The following is a 21871-nucleotide window of genomic DNA, read 5'->3' on the forward strand; positions in this document are numbered from 1 at the left end:
GATGTCTTCATTCTCTTAAGAGTTATCTTCCAGGGGCTGGAGAGACGGCTCAACAGTTACAAGCATTTGCTGCTCTTACCGTGAACCTGGGTCCGATTCCCAGCACCCACATCAGGCAGCTCACAACCACCTGTAACTTTGATTTTATGTCCTCTTCTGGCCTCTGTGGGCACTGCATTAGGGTGTACATGTGCACACATCTACATAATTAAAATAAAACTTTTGTTCTTAGTTTACCAAGTGCATCTATCTGTTCTTTCCTCTACTTATTGTTTCTTGCTTCGTCTGTAATAAAACTTTCCCTCCCCCCCGAGGTCATGGTTTTCCTTTGCACCTTTGTATTTCACAAGGAAAGTTAGGGGCTAATCCACATAGAACTGTCTCTAGTGTGGTGTGTAGTTAGCTATGTAGTTTATTATGCCAGGTCTTCTGACTCTCACACTCTTACCACAGACTGACCTTCCCTACTGTTCTGTGGAGATATCTTCATCACAAATTAAATGACTGCGTGCACATGTGCACACACATACATGCACACATATGCACACACACACACACACACACACACACACACACACACACACACACACACAAAAAGCACACGCACACACATTGGTCTGCTTAGAGTCTGGAGAGCCTAATAGCAATGGCTTTGTACCCCAGTGGGGCGATTTCTCCTCCCTTGTTTTCCTTCCTCAAAAGTGTCTTGGCTATAATTTACTCTTTGTATTTCCACTTACATTTTAGAGTCAGTTTGTCAAATAATGCCATAAATGCTTGTTGAGACTGATTGGGAATAACACTAAATTGATTACTCATCTGTGCGCCTTCTACAACATTAAGACTTGGAGTCTAACAACATAGCATTATCTCCCCATTTATTGGGGCTGTTTCTGTAATTTACTCGATGCTTTGATATTTTTATTTCTGAAGCTTGATATTTTGAAATGCCAGTGTAAATGATACTTCAAAACTTATTTTACTTCCAGCTTGTAGTATGCTGCTACATACACATATAATACATCGATTACTGTACATGAATTCACACGACTATCTTGATGTACAGTCTTATTAATTCTAGTAGATTTTAAAGATCTATTTTACTCAATGTGTGTGTGTCTTCTGTGTGTGTTCAAGTGCAGATTTTCACGGAGGACAGAGGAGGGTGTTGGATAAAGCTGGCTCCATGGGCACCTGCACTCACGTGCATGTGAACACACACAGCAGGCGGTTGTGAGCTGCCCAGTGTGAGTGCCTGGAACTCAACTCTGGTCCTCTGCAAGAGTAGCAAGCGCCCTTAACGGCTGGGCCAGCCTCTAACTCTAATAGTTTCTCTTTAGATTATGTTGGATATTTTATGTACTCTACATCATTTTCTACAAGTTATAGCTTATTTGGTAATCTTACTCATGCACTTTTTTTATCCTTGCCTTACTGCACTGGCCAGAACCCACTCCGTGTAGTTGAACAGATGGGACTCGATGATATTTATTTTCCCTCTTTGATCTCAAAGTGAGATCTCCAAGCTCACAATTAACATTGGATAAGTGAACATCCTCTTAGGAGGATACTGCTTTTTGAAGAAGTGATACTTTTTATCAGAGTGTGACAATTTCTTTCTGTTCCAACTTTTCTAAGAGTTTTGAAATCATAAACGGAAATTGAACCTTATCAAATGGAGTTCCCTTCTGTATCAGTGAAAAGGGCCATGCACTCTCTCTCCCTTTACTATACTAACAGAGGTGGAGCATTTTATTGCGGCATGTGTTACTTTTAAAGTTAGCAAGAATGAATGGTGGGAAGAGAGAAAGCTTTTCGGAGACCCTGTTGTTACATCCAAAGGCTCGAACAAGGGCAGGAATGCCTGCCTCAGCTGGGGTGACACATCTGTGTTTAGAAAACTCTTTTGTTCTCAAACAATAGAGGTCTCATGTGCCAACCAGAGACACTGGCACCCTAGAAATGCTACAGTCCTTTAGAAGCATCTGAGCCGGGACAACTTACACACCTTCAGCCATGGATTATTCTGTGGCCATATCCCAGAGCCACTGTTCATAGTTTTTTCTTAGTTTGCCCCACCTCTTCAAGTATAGGCCTTCCCAGAACCTCATTCTCACATGCCTGTGTGTGTGTGTGTGTGTGTGTGTGTGTGTGTGTGTGTGTGTGTGTCTGTCCGTCCGGGAGGACTCACTTGCCCAGGGCATTACAGTCTAATGAAATCAGACCTTCCAGGCATGGGAGGTTTAAAGGACCTCCGTAAAGTTCCACTGTGGCGTTAAGGTTGAGAACCACTAATCTACACTGTCTTGAAGTTCAAAAACATATGTGTGCTTAGGAAATAGGCACACAGAAGAAACCTGACCATTGCAAAGTCAAGTGGGCAACAGAATTCAGACTCATCTAAATACAAACTAAGTGATATACAAAGGCTGCTAAGAAAGAGAAGACAAGGGAAAGACCCAGAATGGGGACGGTTTTACTCACTCGATTTTCTCTGGAAGATCGTTTTGAGTCATACACACACAGTTGAATAGAATAGTGATGGTAATAAATATGGAGAACCAGCTGTGAGGCCATGTTAAGGACAAGTGGGAGTCTCCATCGGCCCACAACCCCCATGTCGGATCACCTTGCTGCCGAATGAACAGTTCATGACTCAGCTACTATCAGCGTTATGGTCCTGTCCTGCGGTTGCTGTTCACATCTGCTGAGTACCTAGCCCATCTGAGAACTCGGTCTTTATTACAATTAGTAGAAGCAGTTGGAATAGCAATAATGAGGGTGTTGGTTATTGAACCCATGGCCTTGTACTAGGCAAACACTTGACCATTGAGCCAAATTTCCAAATCCCGTTCACATTATGCCTAGTACTAACCTGTGGGTAGCTTTTTATCATTTACATCTAGGATCTGAGCAAACAGCATGAAGAGGCTTAAATAGCCTTTCTGAATCATGCTGTGTCAAGCAGCCTGGTAACCATAGTTACCAGGTGGAGGTTTGTTACTTTTTATGAAAATCTGTTTAGTTAGATTGTTTTCCTAAGCTGAGATCAACCACATTGAAGCAATGGATTCTGGGTAGGGATGGCCAAAGCAGGCTGAGGAAGTGAAATGCTGGCTCTGGGAGGCTATTCCAAGGAGAATAAGAAGTTACTAGCCAGAGAGAGACTCTTAGGAACAGAGATTTGGCTAAGGGATACTCAGAAGGGGAGGGAGGCTTTGAAAGGAAGCAAATAAATGGAGGTAGCGAGAATCTACAAGCAGACCTCTCCTAGGCGGACATTTCCTCAGGGCTGATGAGCTCCAGCAGTCTCTTCTAAAGGAAAAACATCTCTCCTGGAGAGAAGTTTTACCTACAAGGTAAGGATGGTACTCATCCCTCATCATTTCCACTCAAGCGGAAATATTTAAAATCATTTTAGTTTTCTGTAAATACCTTTCATGTTTTTGTTTTAGATTAACTTAGGAAAACATCTGTCTGAATAGGGAAATTCTACTGATGAAAACACATTTTCCTCTTGATTTACAATTAAGAAATATGTTCACCTGGGGGAACAACACAAGGATAGAAATTTAGATCACATCTTCAGTTCTGTAAACCTTACAAGTTGTGTGATATCACATGTCTATGAAGGCATTCACACAAATGTGACGGAGTTCTGCTTTTGATTGATCTTGTTTGGGGCTGTAGTGACCAAACTGATTAAAATTAAGTATACCTGTGCACACTTTGTGAGGAGGAGACCCCTCAACAGACTTTCTGTCCAACTGGGACTCCACCAGGTAATTAGTTATCTATCAGATCTCTAGATAGAAAGACTACTCGCTGGTCACTTGGCTATTGATAGAGATTTTATTTCTAATTAGCCGTTATTTACTTATCTCAATGTAATTCAACTGGGATCCATGGAGGACAGTTTGTGCATTGGCTATTTCTCCTTATTTGAGATTTCTGTGGAGATATATATATATATATATATATATATATATATATATATATATATATACCTTTAAAACATAAAAAGACATTTTGATGAGTAGTGTAACTTTTAAAGAGCTGAATGAATGAAGTATGTTTAAAATCTTGAGTCTCGGTGTACTACTATTTTAAAAATAAAAGCCATGCTTTGTTTTATGTAGAACAATATAATTTATAAAGTAGATGGACTATAATGGAATGACTTGGTATAGTTTTAAACAGAAGAAAACCTGGAGAAAATTCAGTTTACCAAACCCCAACCTGCAAACAATTAAAAAAAATTCTATAAAATGTGTCCAAGCAACAGATGTTTCCAGTGGCCAGTTACATCTGATCACTGGTGCACTGAGCCCAATGGCATTTAAAAGAAAACCCAGATTTCCCATTCACTGTCCCAAAGCAGGAACACACTGGAGTCCTTTCATTGAAAAGCTGGGTCTTGCTGCTTCAACACCCAGAAGCTTAATTCAAATGTATTTTCAAAAAAAAGCAACACTTTGCTGGAGAAGAGAATGCCCACTGAGAGAATTATTACCTTAATCTCTGTCCATTCACTTGCTGTCTACTTCCTCGCTGAAGACACTGCCCCTGAGATGCCACAGGCTGGACCTGTGACCTTGGGACATTTATAAAATGCCTCTGAGTGTTGGTTTCATTATCTGTAAAATGAGGTTCTAATCTTTCATCCAAGACCCTTTTCCAGTGCCAGTGTTGACACTTGGGAAGTAGTTAGCCATTGGGGGCCCGCGATTATCGTAAAGTATTCTAAAGAATCTAAAATTCCAAGATTCAATTCGGAAAACAGAACTCCTGTTGGGTAGCCACAAAGATAACCGCAGCAAGGAAAAAGGCTGTACATCATCAAGCAGTTACACAGTGAGCGTGTGGATGGTTCTGTTCCAGGCTTCCTAGTTCAGGTGCCGTCGGGCAGTTTCCCAAGCTGTCCACTGTGACTGGGGTGGGGTAGAGAAAGAGAGAATCCTTTTCCACTAATGCAAATCAGGTATAGCAGCTGGCTACCATCTGTCATGCAACAGGGCAAGGCTGTTCTGAACATGAACTTCCCGGAAGCCAAAGCCGGATTTGCCGCTAAGAGTTTCCAGTTTGGAAGATGACTGGAAGCCAAGCCCAAGTCCTCCTTTGTCTAACTGTTTTGACTTGGGTTGAGTAAAAACACAAGACACTGAAGGTGGCTTCTGAAGCACCCTAAAGCAGCCAAGGTAATACAGACCTGGGGACAAAAATGTCTGATTCCGCTTCTCTGTGGAAGGGTCCTCAGACAATCATCTTTAACCTGCTGGTCGTTTGTGAGTAGTTCACGGTGTTGGCAGAGCCCCGTGATCAATCAGTGAGGTCCCATGGAAGATGATCGGGGCTCTGGCTGTCGTGGAATGTTCTCTTTGTTGTCGGGGAGACTTTGCTCTTTGGGGAATGAGCAATCACACACCCAGCATGGCCAAGGATAGTGTAAAGGGCCTGATGTCTTCTTGTCGGTCATTGTGTCTGGGGAAAGCGGGCCATCTTGATGGTAAGGCTGTGCCTGGGGCATCAGTAAAACTCACCTCATAAAGAGGACATTTGGGGGGTGTGGAGAGATGGCTCAGTGGCTAAGAGCACCAGGTGCTCTTCCAGAAGACCTGGGCTCAATCCCCAGCACCAACATGGCAGCTCACAATTCTCTGTAACTCTAGTTCAGGGTATTCTGGCATCCTCACACATACATGCATGCAAAGCACCAATGCACATGAAATAAAAAAATGAAATTAATGTGTGCACATAAAATAAAAATAAATAAATTTTTTTAAAAAGAGGACATTTGGGGTTTGGGTGGGGTTTCACATAGTCCATTCTGGCATCAAAGTCATTCTGTTGCTGAGAGTGATGTGGAATTATGATCCTCCAGTATCCAGTTTGTTAGTGAATGCTGGGGTTTTATATATACTTTATATAGACAAACCATGCCACACACCATCATGCATGGTTTCTATGGTCCTGGGGATTGAACCTTGGACTTCATGTGTTCAGGGAAAGCACTCTATCAGCTGAGCCTAGCAAGAAAATAATTTTTCAAGTTGTGTTTCCACAGCTGAATCCAGGTGAGTCTGCAGTGAACCTGAGCCACGCTGGTCTGTGTGAACATTTCTTCTGCTTGAGACTATTTGGGGGTCTTTGGGAACACCAAAATCATAAACAGAGGCTGGCAAAATGGCTTGGTAGGTAAGAACCCTCACTGCTCTATCACTGCTGGGGTCTCAATTTCAAGACTCACATCAGGTGGCTCACAAACATCTGGAACTCCAGCTTTGAGGGACCAGAAGGTCTCTCCTGGCTTCTGCAGGCACCTGTGCACACACAGGTGTGCATACATACACACAACACAAATAAGATGAAATTGAAAAAGCACACAAACAATGTTTTCATTGTGGTGACGTCACTGGCTCTCCTGCTAACCTCTAAGGAAGGCACCTGACGGCAGGGGCCGAGCCTGAGTCTACAGTGCAGAAGGCATGACTGTGCAAAGGATACGAGTGGACGGACACTTTGATGGCTGTTCTTCTGATCAGGTTGAAGGGACTGAAGAGCCACAGGGCCCAAGTGGCGCTGAACCTGGAAATGGTCCTGCCTTTATTCAATACCATGAATGTCTGCAACAAAAGCAGAAATGGACTGCAATGAGAAACGAGATCCTGGGTGGCCTCCTCTCAGGCTCATGAGCAAGACCTGTTGGAAGAACCACAACTCAGTGGCTATCTAGTAGAGGTGTAGAGAGTTAGAGAGGGTGAGGGAGCAGAGGCCACATCCTCACCCTCTCTGCAAGAATTTGGACTCCATGACTGACTGTGAGCCAAGGCAAGCTCACTGAGAGTGCTTCATGGACAGGCTGCTGACTCAAGGGCTGGATATATGCAGCATGCCCAGGAGCAAATTCTGACTGCAGATGGTTGAGCTCAGTTGCATTTAATTCATCGTGTGTGTGTGTGTGTGTGTGTGTGTGTGTGTGTGTGTGTGTGTGCATGATTTGAGAAGGTAGGGATCAACCTCAAGTGTCATTCCTCAGGATCCTTCCACCCTTTTTATTTTTTAAACAGTCTCCCACTGGCCTGAGGCTCACCAAGGTGAGGCTGGCCAACCAGTGAGCCCCAGGGATCCACCTGCCTCCTCCTCCTCCTCCTCCTCCTCCTCCTCCTCCTCTTCCTCCTCCTCCTCCTCCTCTTCCTCCTCCTCCTCCTCCTCCCCAGGAGTGAGATTACAATCATGTTCCACTCTGCCTGGCCTTTTTTTCCCACACGTGTTCCAGGGATCAAAATCAGATCCCCATGCTTGTTCAGCAAGCGCTCTGCCGACTGAGTCATGTGCCCAACCCCAACATTGAACTCACTTCCAGCCCTATGCAGCCCTGCTCTCCACTGCCCAGGTCTCTCTCCAAACCATCTCTCGGTTCCCTCCTCTGTGCATTTAGAAAGAGTGGGTTCTTGGCAACAGAGAGGATGGAGAAAAACCATGGCTCTGTGTCTTATCTCTTTTACAAACTGCATTTGCAATGGCTTGTTCCAGCTCCTTGTCGGTTCCAAACATGTACTTACCATGTTTGGGCTGCACAGAGCCTCTAAGGCGCAGCACAGGAGAGGAAGCTGTCATGGGCCCCTCTTTGCACTGTTAGCTCTCAACCTTTTTGATTTAAGAAAATCATTGAAGACTCTAGTTAATTATGTTCATACTTTTTTGCTTTGCTCATGTGTGTTTGTGTGTATACATATGATAGAAATTTATATATGTATGTATGCATCTATGTAACTCATCTGTCTGTATACCATCTACCATCTATCTATCTATCTATCTATCTATCTATCTATCTATCTATCTATCTATCTATCAATCATCTATCTATCATCTATCTATCTATCATCTATCTCCCCATCTACCTACCAACTTATCTATCTATCTACCTTCCTATTGTTGTCATGGTCTTGATCTTAGCGCTCAAAGCTCATGTATTGAATGAAGGCCTGGTTGTCAGCCTGTGCTGCTGCTGTAAGGCAATCAAAGCCTAAAAAACATGGGGTCAAGGGAGAGGAAGTTAGATAACTAGAGGTATGCCCTTAAAGGGAATCAGGGCCCCAGACTCTTCCTCTTTCTCTTTTGGCTTCCTGGCACTGTGAAGTGAGTGCTTTTCATCTGCATGTACCTGCTACATGATAAACTGTTTCACCCAAAGTGACAGGGCCAAGCAAGCACAGATGAACAGACACTTCCGAAACTGTGCACGAAAACCAACCTTTCCTCCCTTGTCTATTTCTCATGATATTTTGTTACAGCAAAGGGACACTGACAGGAACACACACACAATGTACATATCATGTTTGTATGTGTGTACACACCCTGTGGTGGCCAATGTTGTCAATTTGACATAATCTAGAATTCCCCAGGAAGAGTCTTGATGAGTGGTGGTCTAGATTAGGTTCACCTCTGGGCATGTTTTGGTGGGATTATCTTGATCGTGTTAATTAAGGTAGGAAGACCCAGTGTGTGTGGGTGGTACCGTCCCAGGCAGAATCCTGGACTGTGAGAGGAGGGAAGCCAGCCGCGCACTAGCATGCATGCACACATTGCTCTTGTCTTCAGACGACAGACAAAATGTAACCAGCTCCCCCAAGCTCCTGCGGCCGTGGCTTTGCTACCATGATGGAGTGGAGCCTGGAATGATGAGCTAATAAACCTTTTCTCCCTTTAGTTGCTTATGTCAGGGTATTTTATCAAGGCAGCAGGGAAGTAGGGCCCATGCCATAGTCTTTTTTCCCCTTTCCTTTCCTTTCTTTTTTTTTTTTTTTAATTTTGATTTTTGAGACAGGGTTTCTCTGTGTAGTTCTGGATGTCGTGGAACTCACTCTGTAGACCAGACTGGCCTTGCACCCACAGAGATCCATCTACCTCTGCTTCCCAAGTGCCACCACCGCCCTGCTCACATGCCATGTTCTTAAGAAACTTTAAAACCCAGGAGCACATAGGCACGCCTTCCAGTGGCTGTTGTTGATGCGGTCCCCTTGGTTACCACTGCAGGCTCACAAGACAATATAGGAAAGACAGTTGAGAGCAAACTATTATTTCAAGACAGTTTTGGCTTCAGTAACCCATAGAGAGCTTGGGAGACTCCAGGGGCTCCAAGGCTTCAGAGATCCCTGGCTTGGGCATCCCTCTCTCAACTTCAAATTCTCTGCTCCTGATCTGCAAAGAGAGCCAACACCTCTAGAGGCCCTAGGCTAGGTCTCACGCATGGGAACAAGCAACTTTCCATGCAAGTTCTGCAGCAGCTGTCTGCTTTGGAGCTTTGGGTTTTGTTTGTCCCCATCACAGAGTTCCTAAAGATCCAGAGAGAGGTGCGTTCAACTTTCCTTTCTCAGCCTTCTTTAGCCAACAGCCACTTCACCTGGGGGTAAGGACTTCCTGGGCGGGGTGGGACTGAGGCCTGCTCACCGAGAGCCAAGCGCAGATGTTCCCAGGGGCAGTGCTTACCCGGTGGGTGCTGTAGAATGGGTCTAGGTCCTCCAGGGGCTCCCCGACCAGTTCTGCCGGGAGCTCACCGTAGAACCTGGGCAGCTGGTTACAGGCTTTCAAGTCGAGCTGGGGCCTGGGCTTCTCATCCTGGCCCTTCCGCTCGCCGTGCTTCGCCCTGGCCTTCTTGGCAGCACGATGGGCAGCGATCTGCTTCTCAATCTCTGCCAGCGACTCCGGGGTGAACCGCCGGAAGTTAGTAGTTTTCAGGGACCCAAAGGGGAACTCCATCTTTTCATTCTTCTTGGGGAGGAATTCACACTCTTATGGGAGGGAAATAACCACAGAGAGATGACAACTTGCCCGCCGGAACTCTCCCTCCCCCCGCCCTCCTTGATTGCTAGAACAGCCTCCATCCTTGTCGCCGGCTCCTCACATAACCACTCCTGCCCCCCACTCCCTGCCCCCCAGGCCTGACAGAATCCCACCCTCTGCAGGCCCTTTACAGGATCCAGGTACGGAGTCTCCGCTCTGTATGCCCAAGCCATTGTCCCCTTATCACTGTAACAAGCCCCACCCTGATCCCCTCAAATCAGCTTTATACATGCTGTCGTCTTCCCTCATCTCCAGGGTGGCCTGGCTGCAGCCTACCCCTGCCTCACCCAGGACTTAGGATCCTGACCCCACCTTGAGTCCCATCCTGCTTTCTGACCAAACATTTTGTCTGCTGATATTTTCTTCTGTTTCTCCCAATTTTTGGACTTCCTGTAAGCCTCACTGTCCACAGCATGAGAGTTTTCTCCAGAACCACATTAGATTAGACTCTCCCACTCACACCCCAAGCCCAGGCCAACCTATATCAGTTGAATTCTGTTTTCTTTGAAATTAGGCTGCTCTAGGTTGAAGCGGTACAGTCTGGGGTCAGCTGGATTCCCTGGTCAGCAGTTTCCTCTAGTCTGAGATTTTAAAGACTCTAACTCTTTGCTAACTACTCCTGTCTCTTCATGGAGAAAGCCGATGGCGTGTTTTCTAGTTGATGGATAAAAACAGATCCCCAAATCTCTGGCTCACCTCCTGTATCCACAAGCCCGTCTTATGAGAGTATTGTCCTCATCCCAGCCAGGATCAGACCTTGCCTTCTCCTTCGGTTCTTGTCCCCTCCCCATCCCTGCCCCTTTCTCTCCCAGTCTCCTTTCTTTCCCAACCCCTTCCTATCAGCAGTTAGAGATGCTTAACTCTTTTCTTTCTTTCTTTCTTTCTTTCTTTCTTTCTTTCTTTCTTTCTTTCTTTCTTTCTTTCTTTCTTTCTTTCTTTCTTTCTTTCACTTTAACAATATTTGTTTGGGGCTGGTGAGCCAGTTCAATGGATAAAGGCGTTTGCTGTACAAGCCTGACAACCTCAGTTCCATCTCTGAAAGCCATGTAAGAAAGAAATTACCCCAGAAACTTATCCTCTGACCTCCATACATACTCTACGGCATATGTGTCCCACACACACACTGTGCACACGTGTGCATACACACACAAGTTAAATTGCAAATTTTAAAATATTTGCTTGGGGCTGGTGAGATACCTCAATGGGGGAAGGAGCTTGCTGTGCAAGTCTGGAAACCTGAGTTCCATTCCTGAAATCTTCATAGAGGAGGAAGGGGAGGACAGTCTACACACATGCACTCGAGTGCGCGCGCGCACACGCGCACACACACACACACACACACACACACACACACACACACACACACACACACGCCTGATACACATCCCCTGCTGCACTCTCCTCCTGTCCAGTCTCATTCTCTGCTGGTTTCACAGAGGGCTTGCTCTCACTGCGGGTCTCCAGTCACCCGACATCCGTGCAGCTGAGCTTTTACCCTGACTTCACTGAAACACTGCCAAAGACACCGGAGGCCTACTGGTGGCAAACTCAGGGACTGTTCTCCTTCTCCTCTTCATGGTCTTGTTGGCTGTTGTGACCACCCCCCACTTACAATCCTCTCGTCCTGGGTGCTGTATCACCTCTTGGATTCTCTCCTTGATGTCTGCTTCTCAATCCTTCTCCTCCAGCTTTCCATGCACATTGCTATCAACCTTTGGGTTCTCTATTATGCTGTGATATTTTAGAGAGTAGCAGCCCCTGCATCACTGATAATGGCCAACATTTATGGAGATCCCATTATGTTCCAGACTGTGGGTTAAGCAATCTGCACACATTATCACATAACCATCATGGGACCCTCTCAGGTATTAGCACAGACGGAGAGGTGCCATCAGACTTTCCAAGATGACGTGGCTAATGAGTGGTGGAACTCGGATCTGATCTCCAAAGAACAGCTCGTCTCTTCCCCCAAGTCAATTCTCATTGCTGTGCAACAGATTCCCTGAGTCTTTGTCTCCAGTGCCCACATCTGTAGGGCCCACAACCTCATTTGGTGTCTCCTCTTGAGGGTCTCATGGGCACCTTAAACTTAGCCTGCCTCAAACTGAGCCCATTTTCATCTTGCCACCCTTTCTAATCCTTGACTGTCTTCTATGACTCTCTGGCTCTATGAATGGCCCCAGAGAGCCTAGCCTGTCGGCAAGCTGTGTCTTTTCCGTCTCATTCCCTTCTACAGCTGCATGCTCCTTCCTTCTAATGTCTTCTCACCGCTGCTGCAGTCCCCAGCCATACCCTACAGGAGCTTCTCCTTGAAGTTCACCCCTTTCCCCCCAAGTCTATCTGTGTTCTGTTTCCTGCACCTGCAATCGCCTGCCCCTTTTCTTTTCCTGGATAATCCTGTCAGCCTTGAACTCTTCACTGTGAAACACCTTCCTCCTCCTTATATGAAGTTCTGTGCTTAGATTCCCATTTCATGCTTCTAAAGACTTCTCCATGTTCCTCCACAAACTTATGATCTAGAATTGCTTCTTGATTTTCTAGTTTCCCTACTAAAGTATAAGTACAGAGAAGCCTGGAAATGACCCCCTAGAAGGTCCAACATTTGGAAGCTATCACCAGTAGATTTTTGTTGAATGGATGGCAGGGATGATAAAAATGGACACGTTTCCTTAGAAAAGTAGAGGCAATCATCAAGTCCACGGAACCTAAGGAACAACGAAGTTTGGTGACTGTTTTATGTACTAATCAATTAAATCAGTTTCCCCAGCCCCATCACAGTTTCCCCTCCCTCCTCTCCTCCCAGTCTCTCCCCCAATCCATCTCCCCATCCACTCCCTCTCCCTTCCCTTCAGGAAAGTGCAGGCCTTCTAAGTATATCAACCAGCCATGGCATACCAAAGTGCAGCAAGACTAGGTACCTCCTCTCCTATTAAGGCTGGATGAGGCAACCCAGTAGGAGGCAAGGGTCCCAATAGTTAGAGACATCCTTGCCCCCACTGTTAGGAGTCCCACAAGAAGACCAAGCTACATAACTGTAACACATGTGCAGAGGGCCTAGGTCGGTCCCATATAAGTTCTCTGGTTGGAGGCTCAGTCTCCGTGAGTCCCCATGAAGCCAGGTCAGTCGACTTCGTGTGTTTTCTCGTGGTGTCCTTCGTCTCTCTGGCTCCCATAATCCTCCCTTCCCCTTTTGCACAGGGTTCCACCTAATTAGCTCCACCTAATGTTTGTCTGTGGGTCTCTGCATCTGTTTCCATCAGTTGCTGGATGAAGCCTCTCTGATGACAATTGGGCTAGGCACCAATCTGTGAGTACAGCAGAACATCATTAGGAATCATTTCATTGACTTTTTTCCTTTTGTCAGCCATGTTTGGTTCTATCCCAGGTCTCTGGGCCATCCAGCCTCTGGGTCCTGGCACTCTAGGCAATGTCAGCGGTGGGCTCACCCTCATAGTAAGGGTCCCAAGCTGGACTAGTCATTGGTTGGCCACTCCCATTTTGTTTCTGTGCCACCTTTGTCCCGGTTTATCTTGTAGGCAGGGCAAATTGTAGATCAAAGTGTTTGTGGCTGGGTTGGGGTCCCAATCCATCCACTGGAAGTCTTGCCTGGTCATGGGAGATGACCTGTTCAGGCTCTGTATCTCCCATTGCTAGGAGTCTTAGCTAGGGTCACCTTCATAGATTCCTGGGAGTTTCCTTTGCACTGGGTTTCTAGCTCATCCCAGAGATGCCTCTGATTCCAGTTGTCTCTCCCAGTAACTCTCTCCCTCCATCCTCCCATCATCTGACCTCTCCTGTTCCCATACCCACCCACCCCATCTAGACCTTTCCCTGCATCACCTGTGATGTCTATTTTATTTCCCTTTTGCCATGAGATTCACACACCCCACCTTGAGCCTTCCTTGTTACTTAGCTTCTTTGGGTCTATGGATTGTAGCATGGTTGTCCTTTACTTTACAGCTAATATCGACCTATAAGTGAGTACATACTATGTTTGTCTTTCTGGGTTTGAGTTGATCTTTTCTAGTCCCATCTATTTGCCTGCAAATTTCATGATGTCATTTTTTATGTCAATGGAGATGAGTAATACTCCATTGTGTATATGTACCACATTTTCTTTATCCATTCTTTAGTTAAGAGGCATCTAGGTTGTTTCCAGGTTCTGGCTATTATGAATAAAGCCACTATGAACATAGTTGAGCAAGTGTCCTTGTGGAGTGGTGGAGCGTCCTCTGGGTGTGTGCCCGGAGTGCTATAGCTGGGTCTGAAGTAGATTGATTCCCGATGTTCTAAGCAGTCGCCATATTGATTTCCAAAATGGCTATGCAAGTTTATACTCCCACCAGCAATGGAGGAGTGCTCCCCTTGCTCCACATCCTCTCTAGCATGAGCTGGTGCTTCTGTTCTTTATCTTAGCCATGCTGACGGGTGTAAAATGGAATCTCAATGTAGTTTTGATTTGCATTTCCCTGATGGCTAAGGATGTTAAACATTTCTGCAGGTTATTTGAGTTTCCTCTGTTTAGAATTCTGTTTAAATCTGCACCCCATTTTAAGTTGGATTATTTGGTTTGTTAATGTCTAGTTTCTTGAGTTCTTTATAAATTTTGGAAATCAGCCCTCTGTCAGCTGTGGGGCTGGTGAATATCTTTTCCCATTCTGTAGATATTGGTGTCCTTTGCCTTACAGAAGCTTTTCAGTTTCATGAGGTCCTGTTTATTAATTGTTGATCTTAGTGCCTGTGTGATTAGTGTTCTGTTCAGGAAGTTGTCTCCTATGTCAGTGTGTTCCCCACTTTGTCTTCTATCAGGTTCAGAGTATTGTGGTAATATATTGTGTACCCTAATAAACTTTGGCTGAAGATCAGAGAATAGAACAAGCTACTAGATTAAACATAGAGGCCAGGCAGTGGTGGCACACACCTTTAATGCTAGCATTTGGGAGGCAGAGATCCCTCTGGATCTCTGTGAGTTCAAAGACACCCTGGATTACATGAGATTGACTCAGTCTAGGAAAGAAACAGAGCCAGGCAGTGGTGGCACACACCTTTAATCCTAGTACTTGGGAATCACACACCTTTAATCCCAGCACTTGAGATCTCATGCCTTTGCTTGGGAAGCACACACGCTTTTAATCCCAGGAAGTGATGGCTTGGCAGAGAAAAGTATATAAGGCTTGAGGAGACAGGAACTAAAGCTTTTCTGCCTGAGGAGTCCTAGAGGTAAGAGGTGGCTCTTTCCTTTGTTTCTCTTATCTTCAGACAAATTTTGTTAGGTTACACAATATGTAACCACAGTGTATCTGGTTTTAATGCTGCGGTCTTTGATCCACTTAGACTTGAGTTTTGTTCAGGGTGATAGATATGGATCTATTTGCATTCTTCTACATGCTGACATCCAGTTAGACCAACACCATTTGTTGAAGGTGCTTTCTTTTTTCCATTGTATACTTCTGGCTTCTTTATCAAAAATCGGGTATCCATAGGTATATGGATTTATGTCTGTGTCTTCGATTCAGCTCCATTGATCAACCTGTCTGTTTTTATGCCAATACCATGTGGTTATTATTTCTACAGCTCTGTAGTAAAGCTTGAAATCGGGGATAATGATACCTCCAGAAGTTCTTTTATTGTACAGGATTGTTTTAGTTGTCCTGGGTTTTCTGTTTTTCCATATGAGGTTGAGTATTATTCTTTCAAATTCTGTAAAGAATTATGTTGAATCTGTGAATTGCTTTTGGTAGGATGGCCATTTTACTATGTTAATCCAAACAATCCATAAGCATGGGAAATCTTTCCATCTTCTGATATCTTCTTCAATTTCTTTCTTCAAAGACTTGAAGTTCTTGTCATAAAGGTCTTTCACTTGCTTGATTAGAGTTATCCCAAGGCATTTTATATGATTTGTGGCTAACATGAAGGGTGTTGTTTCCCTAATTTCTTTCTCAGCCTATTTACTGTTTGTGTATGGAAGGGCTACTGATTTTTTTTAGTTAATCTTGTATCCAGCCACTTTGCTAAAGGTGTTTATCAGCTGTAGGAGTTCCCTGGTAGAATTGGGGATTGCTTATGTATACTGCCACATCATCTGCAACTAACAATACTTTGACTTCTTCCTTTCCAATTTGTATCCCTTGATCTCCTTCAGCTGACTTATTACTCTAGCTAGAACTTCAAATACAATATTAAATAGATAGAGAGAGTGGACAGCCTTGTCTTGTCCCTGTTTTAGTGGAATTGCTTTGAGTTCCTCTCTATTTAATTTGATGTTGGCTATAGGCTTGCTCTAAATTACCTTTATTATGTTTAGGTATGTTCCTTGTATCCTAATCTCTCCAAGACTTTAATCATGAAGGGGTGTTGGATTTTGTCAAAGGCTTTGCTGGCATCTAATGAGATGATCATGTGGGTTTTTTCCTTTTCAGGTTGTTTATATGGTGGGTTACATGAACTGATTTTTGTATGTTGAACCATCCCTGCATCTCTGGGATGAAGTCCACTTGGTCATGGTGGATGATCTTTTTTATGTGTTCTTGGATTCTATTTGTGAATATTTTATTGAGTATTTTTGCATCTTTGTTTCTAAGAGAAATTGGTCTATAATTCTCTTTCTTTGTTGAATCTTTGTGTGGTTTGGGTATCAGGGTGACTGTGGCCTCATGAAATGAAGTTGGCAATGTTCCTTCTGTTTCTATTTTGTGGAATAATTTAAGGAGTATTGGTGTTAGCTCTTCTTTGAAAGTCTGGTAGAATTCTGTGCTAAAACCTCCTGCTTCTGGGCTAGGTTTTTTTTCCAGAAATTTTAATGACTGCTTCTATTTCATAAGGGGTTATAGGTCTACTTACATTGTTTATTTGATCTTGGTTCAGGTTGGTAATTGGTGTCTATTGAGGAAATTAGTCATTTCTTTTAGATTTTCCAATTTTGTGGAGTATAGGTTTTTAACCTGATAGAAGAGAAAGTTGGGAATATCCTTGAATGCATTAGCACAGGAGAGGCAACCTCTTGAACAGAATACCAGTAGCACAGACACTAAGATCAACAATTAATAAATGGGACTTCATGAAACTAAAAAGCTTCTGTAAGGCAAATGGCACTGTCAACAAGACAAAACAACAGCCTACAGAATGGGAAAAGATTTTTACCAACTCCACATCTGATAGAAGGCTAATATCCAAAATATATAAAGAACTCAAGAAACTAGATATCAACAAACCAAATAATCCTATTAAAAATAAGGTACAGATCTAAACAGAGAATTCTCAACAGAGGAATCTCAAATGGCTGAGAAACACTTAAAGGAATGTTCAGCATCCTTAGCCATCAGGGAAATGCAAATCAAAATGACTTTGAGATTCCATTTTACACCTGTAAGAATGGCTAAAATAAAAAACACAAGTGACAGCTCATGCTGGAGAGGACATGGAGGAAGAGGAACACTCCATTGCTGATGGGAATTCAAGCTTGTACAGCCACTTTGGAAATCAATATGGTAGATCTTTAGAAAATTGGGAGTTGATCTATCTCGAAATCCAGATATACCACTCTTGGGCATATACCTGAAAGATGCTCCATTCTGCCACAAAGGCACTTATTCAACTATGTTCCTAGTGGCTTTATTTATAATAGCCAGAACCTGGAAACAACCTAGATGCCCCTCAACTGAAGAATGAATAAAGAAAATGTGATGGTACATTTACACTGTTGTTCAAATTTTTGATGGTCTTTTAATAATAATAAAAAAAAACCCAGAACCAGTTATCAGAGTGAAAGCAGAGAAGAGCAGAGAAGCAGAATGGCTAGCCACTAGTTCTTACCTCTATGAAATCCTCAGTATAGAGTGAGTTCCTGTTTCCTCACGCTTTTTATACCTTTCTCTGCCCAGACATCACTTCCTGGGAGTAAAGGCGTTTATTACCACTGCTTGGCTCTGTTTTTCTCCTAGACTGGATCAGTCTCATATATCCCAGTGTGGCCTTGAGCTACAGAGATATGGATCTCTACCTCACTAGTACTAGGATTAAAGGTGTGTGCCACCACTGCCTGAGCTCTATGTCTAATCTAGTAGCTTGTTCTGTCCTCTGATCCTTAGGCAAGTTTATTAGGGTACACAATATATCACCACATTATACAGTGGAGTATTACTCAGCAGTTTTAAAAAATTGACCCAGAAAGACAAACGTGGTATGTATTCACTCATAAGTGGATAATAGTTGTTAAGTAATTGATAATCATAACACAATCCACAGACCCAGAGAGACTAAGTAACAATGAGGGCCCTAGGGAGGATGCAAGGATCTCCCTGGGAAGGGGAAATCAAATAGATTTTGCAGGTGGACTGGAGGCAAGTGAGGATGGGAACAGGAGGGATCGGGTTGGGGAGATGAAAGAAGGAAAAAATATGGGAACAGAACTGAAATTGGAGAGCATTTGGAGGGGGTCAATCTGGAAGCCTAGTGCAGAGGAAACTACCTGAAATCTATGAGGATGACCCTAGTGAGGACTTCTAGTAACGGAGGACATGGAGCCTGAAACATCCATCTTCTGTAACAAGGCAAGGCTTCAAGCGGTGGGACTGGGACACCAATTAACCTACAATTTATCTTGCCTGCAAGATGTGCTGGGTAACGATGACACAAAACTTGTGGGAGTGACCACCAAAGACTGGTGGCCCATGCCATGGGAGAGGGAGCCCATGCCTGACGCTGCCTGGATGACCAGGAACCAGAGGCTAGATAGCCCAGAAACCTAGGGTAGAACCAAACACAAATGGCCAAAAAAGAAGAAAAAAAAGAAAAGAAGATGTTCTTAATGATGCTCTAATATATTGATATACTCATAGATTGATGCCTAGCTCATTCATTATCAGAGAGGCTGCCTCTGGAAGATGATGGAAGCAGATGCAGAGACCCATAGCCAAACATTAGTCAGAGAGAGAACCAAAGTTGGAGGTCTCCATGGGGTTCCTCCCCTCAGAACCCCCAGGGAACCCTGCAGAAGAGGGGAGAAGGAACTGTATAAGTCAGAGGGGTCAAAGACACTGGGAGACCACAGCCTTGGGAATCAGCTAAGCAGGGCTCATGAGGGCTCACAGAGACTGGAGCAGCAATTGCAGAACCTGTGTGGGTCTGCACTAGGTCATGTTTGTATATGTTATGGTTGTTGGCTTGGCATCTTTGGGGAACTCCTGACGGTAGGAGTTGGGGGTGTCTCTGACTCTTTTGCCTGCTCTTGGGACCCTTTTCCTCCTACTGGTTTGCCTCACCCAGCCTTGATGTGAGGGTTTGTGCCTGGTCATGTTATATTTTCTGCTGTATTCAGTTGATGTCCCTGGGGGGCTGCTCTTTTCTGGGTAGAGAGAGGAGGGAGGTGGATCTGGGAGACAGAGGAAGTGGAGGGGAACTGGGAGAAGTGGAGGGTAAGCTGTGGTTGGGATGTATTATATAAGAGAAGAATAAGTAAAAATTAAAAAAAAAGAAACTTCATACCAATTGGAAACTCTTTCAGTCCCACATGTAGTCTCAGGTATCCCTGGTCCCTGGAGTGTAGCTATACACACTCCTCACAGCCATGGCCAATGCCATCCATTCCATTGCCACCCATCTCTACCACTGGGCCACCGCCCCATGACCCATCACCCTTCACCTGGACTGTGAATACATTATCTGAGCTTGTTCACTGCCCCACTTTCTGGCCCCTCTGAAGCCTACACTTGTTGCAGCAACCAGAGTGATCTTTCAAGCACACACCCTCTGGTGTATTCCCACGAATAGTCTCTCAGTGTTGTGATCTGGCATCAGTCTCTTGCTTCCAGGACCATGGACTGCCTCAGGGACTCCCTCCCTCCCTCTCCATTTCTCTCTGTCATTCCCGTTCATATGTGTGTGTGTGTGTTCACACACGATTGTGTGTTTGCATGTATAGTGCAGACACATACACACACATAAGTGTGGAGACCAGAAGACAGTCTCAGCTGCCATTCTTCAGATGCCATCTACCTTTTTTGATTCTTGAGAGAAGGTTCCTCACTGACCTATAACACACCAAGGAAACTAACCTAGCCACCAAGCCCAAGGAGTCTACCTGACTCCACCTCCCAGAGCTGAGGCTGTAACTGCACCGCCATGCTTGACTGGGTTTTGTTTGTTCGTCTATATGGTTTCTGGGGAGTCAAACTCAGGTCCTTATGTTTGTAAAGCAAACATTATACCAAGTAAGCTACCTCTCTAGCACCTTACCTTGCTATTTCTTAAACACAGAGAGCATAGTTTTTTGAGTCAGACTCTCACTATGTAGCCTGGTCTGGAACTCACTAAGATGCCCAGGCTGGCCTCAAATCTGCGATCCTCTTGCCTCATCCTCCGAAGTGCTGGGGCTACAGTGGTTTGGCCACCACACCTGGCTTATAAAGGTCATTTTGCCTCAGCATTTCCAGGTTCTGTTCCCACTGCCAGTATTCTATTCCCGTTTCTAAACACACACACACACACACACACACACACACACACACACACACACACACACCTTTCACAATGGCCTGGCTAGTCATGGTTCCCCCACACTCTTTCCTGAACAATAGTCCCTGTCCACTCTCTGTCCCTTTCCCTTCCATGCTTCTTATAGCATTTTACCACCTGATGTTAAGTGTCCACTTGCTCATTATTTATCACCTTTACAGGAATGTTTTCTCCAGAGTATGGGGTTTGTCTGCTTGTTAGCTGTGGAACCCCTAACACTGAAAAGAATACCCAGTGCATTGTAGGAGCTCTACAAATATTTGTTGAACAAAATTGATGAATAGTCAAGGGACCTGAAGGGGCATGAATAAAATATTTATGGACTATAATTTGTCATCTGTCCCAGGATTAAACTTTGGAAAGTCAAGAAAAAAAAATCAAATGTTTTTGAAATGCCAGTCTAGGGTGGTTAGAGACTGCCTCATGTTGCTGTGGGGAAAAAAGTGTCTTATATTCAATAAAAATGTACTAAAATCTACCCTGCTGTGCATAAATATGATCCTCTAAACAGAAGGATAAACCGGTGGGGGCTGGAAATGGAGGGACACTGGACAACAGAATGCCCAGTACATGGCAACAGCAGCCGGCAGGCAAGTTTTAAGAATGGATCGGACTTGTTTGGTGATTGTAGTTCTGAGGGCCACGAGTGAGTCAGCTCCCCAGAACAGAGACCCAAATTAGCATCAAGAAATGAAGAGGACACAGCTGGATTGCTGAGTTGCAAAGAGAGCAAAACCAGTATATTATACAAGTATAAATATGACCAAGCTGACTTTAAGAGTCACCCTCAAAGTGAAGCCATATGTAGTTGCAAGTCCTGCTGGCCAATGTGAGGTAAGTGTGCCCTGAAGGTGATGAGGTGGGGGACTGAGGCTGCTTGGATCTTTCATGTCTCTGTGAGAGTGACTGAGCTGGTGCCAGGAGAAAGCAGCTGAGAGTGTGCCTGAGTGAGAGTGACATGCCTGATGCTGGGGTGTGTTATGTCATAGAGAAAATAGAAGAGCTAGCCTGAGCACTGGCTCACACTGGGCTTTCCACTGCAGTGGGAATGTGGGGTTAGATGTCCCGGGTTTGGGAGAGATGGGCAGTGTGGACCAACCGATCAAGACTTAGAGGTTGTTTCTGAGATTCATGTACATGTATGTGTGTGTGTTCACATATGCACATACATCATATATAGGATGCTTTGTCGTGAAAGTTCTATCTTTAATGTGTCGTTGGAATAGCAGGGTTTCTGCATACATGAACTGTCTAGGTAAGAGACAGAGCAGAAGCAGCTATCCCATGAGGAAAGCAGGCCAGGTATGATCACACAATGAACAGAGGACAGCACTAGCCATGTCTCTGCACAGTCCCCACAGATGGAGCCTCAGCTATCTATGATACCAGAAAGAACTCACAGGTCAGAAGAGCCGAGTATTCTAGTTGTGTCTGTCATGGGACTAGATCTACCCTACTGCAAAAGCACGCCACCCTGCTCTGTCCATGGTGCTGATCTACAGAGTGAGGGTGG

At 44.6% G+C, this 21871-nt stretch overlaps 1 protein-coding gene across 5 annotated transcripts in view; it reads right to left on the reverse strand.

Annotated features, from left to right (window-relative positions):
- The window catches only part of Scn10a (sodium voltage-gated channel alpha subunit 10), a 94264-nt gene extending 84443 nt beyond the window's left edge, over nucleotides 1–9821 (reverse strand). For all 5 annotated transcript variants that reach the window (XM_076577354.1, XM_076577353.1, XM_006986723.3 and 2 more), the window contains exons 1-3: nucleotides 9490–9821; nucleotides 6505–6623; nucleotides 2485–2565 (exon numbers count right to left, since the gene is read on the reverse strand). In XM_076577354.1, the coding sequence (XP_076433469.1) occupies nucleotides 2485–2565; nucleotides 6505–6623; nucleotides 9490–9759 (470 nt within the window). In that variant the 5' untranslated portion in view covers nucleotides 9760–9821. The remainder of the gene's footprint in view (nucleotides 1–2484; nucleotides 2566–6504; nucleotides 6624–9489) is intronic.
- Nucleotides 9822–21871: the final 12050 nt, after the last annotated feature.

The sequence above is a fragment of the Peromyscus maniculatus genome, chromosome 7 (genome assembly GCF_049852395.1).
Source record: "Peromyscus maniculatus bairdii isolate BWxNUB_F1_BW_parent chromosome 7, HU_Pman_BW_mat_3.1, whole genome shotgun sequence".
In the NCBI taxonomy this organism is placed as follows: Eukaryota; Metazoa; Chordata; class Mammalia; order Rodentia; family Cricetidae; genus Peromyscus; species Peromyscus maniculatus.